Source organism: Stigmatopora argus, chromosome 6 (genome assembly GCF_051989625.1).
Source record: "Stigmatopora argus isolate UIUO_Sarg chromosome 6, RoL_Sarg_1.0, whole genome shotgun sequence".
Taxonomy (NCBI): Eukaryota; Metazoa; Chordata; class Actinopteri; order Syngnathiformes; family Syngnathidae; genus Stigmatopora; species Stigmatopora argus.
The window spans coordinates 15,917,501-15,924,396 of record NC_135392.1 but is presented as its reverse complement, the minus strand read 5'-3'; the positions used below and the strand labels follow the sequence as shown (position 1 = coordinate 15,924,396).

Sequence of the window (6,896 nt, the reverse complement as noted above, 5' to 3'; positions counted from 1 at the left end):
GAAATCCGTGAACTAAAGTTGGGGTGGTTGGAATGACTTGGTGCTTCCAACTAGATGCTGCTATTTCCAGTCTCACCGAGTTTGTAGACTTTTTCAATTCGCGACATGGCAGACTCGCTTGGAAGATTGTGTTACGTTTCTGCAAAGATGTCTCCTCCAACTCTCAAGGAACGTGGCAAGTGGGCCAGTAAAAAAGAATTCATCTTGTCAGTAGCTGGTGCAATTATTGGACTTGGGAATGTATGGAGGTTTCCATACTTGTGCTACAAGAACGGCGGGGGTAAGATTTCAGTTTTTATATCTTTTTCTTTTTCAATTCGCGTAAATACATAAGTCAAAGTTAGTCAGGTAACTGAACTACAGCTTCGGCTTGTTGCACTAAACTTATTTTTTTTAACACAAGTGGAAGTTTGGAGTCAGTTTTATTTTATTTGCTGCGGGCAGTTTTGTTTGTTTGTTTGTTTTCATTTATTTATTTATTTTTTACTCCAAAATAAAATCGCTCATGTGAGAGCAATTGTGTGTGTCAGTGCCCAGGGTCCACGGAAGCCAATCATCCCTTGCCCCCTCTGTTTCACATCTGATGCAAATGGTTGTGACAGTTTGTAAAAGACAAAGAAAATAACGTTTACACGTGCCAAAGTCACATTCTTGGCTCAACGGTACTGTCTGCTTTCAGCTGAGTCTATTTTTATTATACATTTCAGCCTTGTTATGGGGACAGGATGAAACCTAACATACATCATTCAACATCAATGTAAAAAAATTCTAAATAAACGCCAACACTGCTAAAACAAATTGTAGTACTAATAATACTCATCACATCTCGTCTCATTTTCTGAACCGCTTTATCCTCCTAGAGTCGTGGGGGGTGCTGGAGCCTATCCCAGAGGCAGGAGGGTACCCTGACTCATAGCTAGGGTCAATTTAGAGTGTCCAATCAGCCTACCATGCATGTTTTTGGAATGTGGGAGGAAACCGGAGTACCCGGAGAAAACCCACGCAGGAACATGCAAACTCCACACAGGTGGATCGACCCGGATTTGAAGCCAGGACCCCCACTGTGAATCCGAGGCGTTAACCACTCGTCCGACACGCCGCCCTAGTACTGATACAAACAGCAATAATGGCTACGATTTTAAATGTTCTGATGTCTGCGAATTTGCATCAAATTGTCTTGAGGAAGAAGATATGACACAATCATATCTGAAGTGATGGGCAGCACTTGACATTTCAATAAAGTCAGTCAGTGAGATTTGCCGGCAGCCTCTTACAGAGGAAAAGTTTGCTAACAAAATGTTCAAAAGACATCACAAATTGGGGCAAGTGTGAGTGTGTTCGTGCTTCACACGAAAAGTTAGGAAAATTTTCCCCCATTTTGCACGTTGCATTAACTCATGCGCCGTTGAGACTTTGTTTTGGTGCCCCTTGAACAACTCGTCAACGTCCCCCCTACTGATCACCAGCCCCATTGCCTGCCCCCGTGACACAATTTCGCCCACCACAGACTGCGGTTCAGGTTTAGGCTCGACTGCGAGTTCGTCAAAGTTTCCTCCAAGCAAAACTTCAAGCCCACAACGACGAACGGTAGTGAAAAAAAACACAAGTACAGTATTCTGGTCTAAAACCAGACTGAAACTTCTAAAAAATATTATGCTGGGCTGGAAGCGACTGGATCTGGATATAAATTGCTTTCTCTAAAACCTTGGGAAAAAAAGGGAATGTGAGAAACACGATGATAATTAAAAAGGTTTGTGGAGTAAAGATTCTTCTTTTTGAATAGTTTCACAATGTATGTTTAAAAGCAAGAGGGACAAAACCAGAACACAGACAGACTAAAATAAAATGTCAATAACCTCTCTTTATAAGACAAGGGGAATGATCTCAAAGGGGAAATTGGTGTGACGCAGATGGCTAACTATTTCAATGAGTTAAGAGAGCGGCTCAAACTGAGTGAGAGTAGCAGAGTGTATAGACTTAATGTCTAGAACTTGGACAGCACATGCATAAGAAGGTCTGGAGGAGGCAGGGCAAGAGGAACTGAAGTGAGAGCCACCACCCCCGGCCCAAAAAGGGGGCACCTGTTATGCAGCGCGAAAGTACTTACCTCAGGGGTGGCCAAGTCCGGTCCTCGAGAGCCCCTATCCAATCTGTTTTCCATATCTCACTCCTCTACCACACCTGAATCAAATGATCAACTCATCAGCAAGCTGTCCAGAAGCTTCATACTGATCCCGATTATTTGATTCAGGTGTGTTGGTGGAAAACACACTGGATAGGGGCTCTCGGGGACCAGACTCTGCCACCCCTGACCTACCTGGTACCCAAGAGCCACATAAGAGGTGCTTATGCCTATCCCAGCTAATTATGAGCTGGTGGTGGAGTACATACAGCCTGAACTGATTGCCAGCAACTAACTGGGCAATTGACAAACAACCATTCACACTCGCAATCGTGGGCAATTTCTGGTGGCAATTAACCTACCTCAATGCCACGAATGCTTCTTTAAGATGCCTAAAAACCAAAGCAGTTTGAGAAGTTACTCCCTAAGGAGAGTTACTGAAGCTATGATCTATAATCTTTATAAAGCGTGATTTATGGGTGTGTGCGTGTGTGTGTATATGTATGTTAAGATTCTCTCGCTACGTTTGTCCAAACCGTGCAGCGTAGAGAGTTGAATTTTTTTATGATTTGCCAGAAACGGCTGTCGAATTCTAAAAGACGAATGATTGCATTTCTTCACCTTTAAGTGTGTAAACTCAACTTTTATTTGTTACAGCTGAAAGCAGAGTTGATATTTGAATCGTTATTTTTACATGTGCCCTAAACGCACCACGTGGCTGATTGGTCCGGCAGCGAGTTTCTAGGTGCTCCCCGGAAGACTTTTTTTCTGTCGTGACAGGAGTTATAAAACATCCACCCATCCATAAATCACGCTTTATCTATTGTCTAATCCTTATAAAGCGTGATGTACGGATGGATGTGTGCACCTGGAATCTCGGTGGCGGAAATTATTCCCAAAATGACGTTTGTAAATGACGTGGAAAGGCGTCTTGGGTCAGCGCGTCCCTCACCATCGTGTCTCGCCGAGTCTTTCCGTAACGACAGGGGGAAAAAAGTGTTTCGAGGAGCAGGAATAGATAAAGCGTGCTTTATGGATGGGTGGATGTTTTATGTTAACATTCTCACACTACTTTTGTCCAAACCCTGCATCATAGAGATTTGACATTATGGTGGCCAGAAATGGCTGTCGAATCTTAATAAACGAGTGATTGAATTTCTTTACCTTCTCTAAGTGTGTAAACTCAAGCTGTGAGCATTTGCAAGTATTATCGATGAGTATGCCTGACCTGAAATATGTTAGCTTGCTGCTCTCTTGAGCTATTGAAGATATTAGGTGCTAATAATAATAAATTAATAATTAATAAATGGAATGTGTTATTGAAAAACCAAAAGGTGTTCCTTTAACATAACGCAATGACCTATCTTTTCTGTAAAGTTGGTGCCAATACATCAAATTGCTTGGGAGCTATTGAAGATATTAGGTGCTAATAACAGTAATAAATTAATAATTAATAAATGGAGTGGGTTGTTAAAAAACTAAAAGGTGTTTGTTAAACAGAAGGTAATTGCCTATCTTTTCTGTAAATTTTGTGTCAATCCGTCAAACGGCTTGGGAGCTATTGAACAAAATAGGAGCTAATAATAATGAATTAATCGATAATCCTTATAAAACGTTATTTATGGGTGTGTGAGTGTGTGTGTATGTTAAAATTCTTTCGCTACGTTTGTCCAAACCGTGCAACGTATAGGGTTGAATTTTTTTTATGGTGGCCAGAAACGGCTGTCGGATCCTAATAGACAAGTGATTGAATTTTTACACCTTATCTAAGTGTGTAAACTCAATATTTTATTTGTTAAAGAACCATTTTTCAAAAGATTTGTTTTAAATAGCGCAACAATTGACTTTTGGTTCTAAACAAGCAGGGGAGCCCGGCTTTGCCAGCCCCCCCGATTGTTTAGAACCCACTCCATTTATTAATTAATGAAGGGGGTTAATTTCTAACTGAAAATATCTTCCATGAGCACCAATTCTTTGTACCTTGGCTTGCAGGAGCATTCTTCATTCCATACATCCTTTTCCTTGGGACCTGTGGTATTCCTCTCTTTGTCCTGGAGACAGCTCTGGGCCAGTACACCAGTCTAGGTGGAATCATGTGCTGGAGGAAGATATGTCCACTGTTTGAAGGTATAGATCTTTTCCCCCTCTTGAGAACATTACAGGAAAATACTAAAGAAATTGTTTTACCATCAGTTGTTATTTTCAGGCATTGGGTACGCCAGTCAACTCATCCTTTTCTATGGATGCATCAGCTATATGGTTATATTAGCCTGGGCGTTTCTTTACTTGTTCTCTTCGTTCTCCAAAGAGATGCCATGGGCATCATGTGATAACCCGTGGAACACAGGTACATTCAGTAAATTGCATACCAAGGAGAGAATCAAAAGTCGTTAATGTTCTTTCATTGCCAAATTTTACTGTATGTGTCTTACGATATTTTAATATTTCAGACTCTTGCGTGGTGTTGAGCAATCATACTGCCAATTGGACTTCCAGTATGAACATTTCATCATCTGTTGTAGAATTTTGGCGGTAAGTTTTTGGAGATTTTTAGCATTCATTGAGCTTCAATATTTAAACAAAAACAAAACAATAAATCTCTGCAAGTGAGAAAGACTTTTAAGAAAAGAAGCAAAAACCCCTTGCTACTTCCTGCATTTTCTTTTTTTATCTAAGGCAGGGGTGGGCAAACTATTCCAGGTGGTGGCCAGCCACAGTGGGGGCGGGTTTTTGTTCTAACTTTTAAGAGGAAACCTTTCCATCAATCTGGTATCTTAGAAGTGCAATCAGTGGATTGCAGTCTGGTACTTCTTGTTTCAACAGAAACTTAGTTGGTTAAACTGTTTGTCTTGGATTGGTTGGAACAAAAACCTGGACCAATAGTGGCCTTCAAAGACTGGTTTGCCCACCCCTGATCTAAGGTCTAGTTTCCAATCATGCCTTGATTACATAACAAAAAACAATCACATTACAGAAAGTCTTTTACTCACAACATACTCAACCTGCAAAGTTTTGACTTTGCCATCCCCGTGGCTCGTCTGCCATTTTATCAGCAGCACCATAGTGTTAAAACTTAGCTAGTGCAGAGTCTCTCTCTCTCTCTCTTTGTAAGCCAGGAGTATCGTTACATTTTTTTGTTCTCCTGTTTCACATTATGGCCACAATGTAGATAGCTGGTAACATGGATAATCAGGTTACATTGCCTCTGGACAAAAGGAACTTCATAAATCGAGGATTTCCAGTATGTTCACACAATACAATCTATTCATGGGCCGCAATTACATACATCCTGCATAAAAAGCAACCTGATGGTGTAGTGGTATACTCGCCCAACTTCGGTGCAGGCTCGATTGCCGCTGGTGTCGGTATGATTGTGAGTGAGAATAATCGATTGTCCCTCTGGCCCTTCGGCCAACTGGTGACCAGGCTAGGGCAGGTGTGGCCAAGTCTGGTCCTCGAGAACCCCGATCCAGTCTGTTTTCCATGTCTCCCTCCACCAACACACCTGAATGAAATAATCGGGATCGGTATGCAGCTTCTGGACAGTTTGCTGATGAGTTGATCATTTGATTCAGGTGTGGTAGAGGAGGGAGATATGGAAAACAGACTGGATAGGGGCTCTCGAGGACCGGACTTGGCCACCCCTGGTCTAGGGTATAGTTTGGCTTTCGCCCAAAGTGAGCTGTGATTGGCTTTGGTAACCCCCACAACCCTTACGAGGATTTTGTGGAAGATGTTTGAATGAATTCATATATAGTATAAGCTGCATTTTGTTTAAACAGAAACTAAGAACACGCATATGTTACAATAGTAAAATGGAGAACAAAGGGTTTAAATAGGCATCTGTTAACATAACAGTTTTTCAGATAACTACAGGTTCGTTTAAACAACATAAGAGGCCTGTTGGAGTCCAGAGTAAAAAAAAACCATAATTTGCACTTGAGTATAAGGCCCAGCCACACTATGAAACCTGCGACTTATAGTCCGGCAAATTTTTGTGGATGTCATAAAAATTCTGCTAAAGATTAGCTGCCTATCATAACAGCAGTTTTATAACAATATTTGGGCCAATGGCAATGCATTCACCTCATTATTTATTCCTTTTCGATAGTTAGTTAAGTTAGTGAATTGATGCTTACAGGCGACGTGTGCTGAACATATCGACCGGCATTGAAGACTTGGGCAACATCCAATGGGAGCTTTCTCTGTGTCTTCTTCTTGCTTGGGTCATCTGCTACTTTTGTGTTTGGAAGGGTGTGCATTCCACTGGGAAGGTAAGAAAATTGGAACACTGCAAATATGTTTTGACACTCCTTAATGAAAAACATAGTTGAAAAGGAGTGTGTGACATTAATGGAATTTGTCATCTAAAGTATGTGGTTTGTGATTTGTCACTTTTGTAAGTCAAAAAACTCTCAGACAAATAGATTGAAAATTGATGACAGTATGATCTCTCATCATCATATGTGCAAGTATGTACCAGTTTCGCTCTCAGCACACGCCCACTACTACGTGCTGTAACGGCCATATATCATCTCTGACACAAATGCTCATATGCTCAGAAAAATCACACTCACACATTACAGATTTTGTAACTTTTCTCATATGTACAAAAATCAACCACTCTTACCCACAAACAAAAAACTCACGCACAATACTGAAATGTTGTTTTCTTATAACTCCTAGTGATCAATACATACTTCTGAAATGCTCTGAACACAAAATAGTCATTCAATTTATTCATATTAGTCAAACACTTCTCATATACACACTA

General features: G+C 40.9%; 1 protein-coding gene across 1 annotated transcript in view; it reads left to right on the top strand.

The window, feature by feature from the left end:
- The window catches only part of slc6a11a (solute carrier family 6 member 11a), a 32,005-nt gene continuing 25,109 nt past the window's right edge, over positions 1–6,896 (top strand). The window contains exons 1-5 of the mRNA XM_077602775.1: positions 1–280; positions 4,115–4,249; positions 4,329–4,469; positions 4,573–4,654; positions 6,264–6,396. Coding sequence (XP_077458901.1) covers positions 106–280; positions 4,115–4,249; positions 4,329–4,469; positions 4,573–4,654; positions 6,264–6,396 — 666 coding nt within the window. The 5' untranslated portion in view covers positions 1–105. The remainder of the gene's footprint in view (positions 281–4,114; positions 4,250–4,328; positions 4,470–4,572; positions 4,655–6,263; positions 6,397–6,896) is intronic.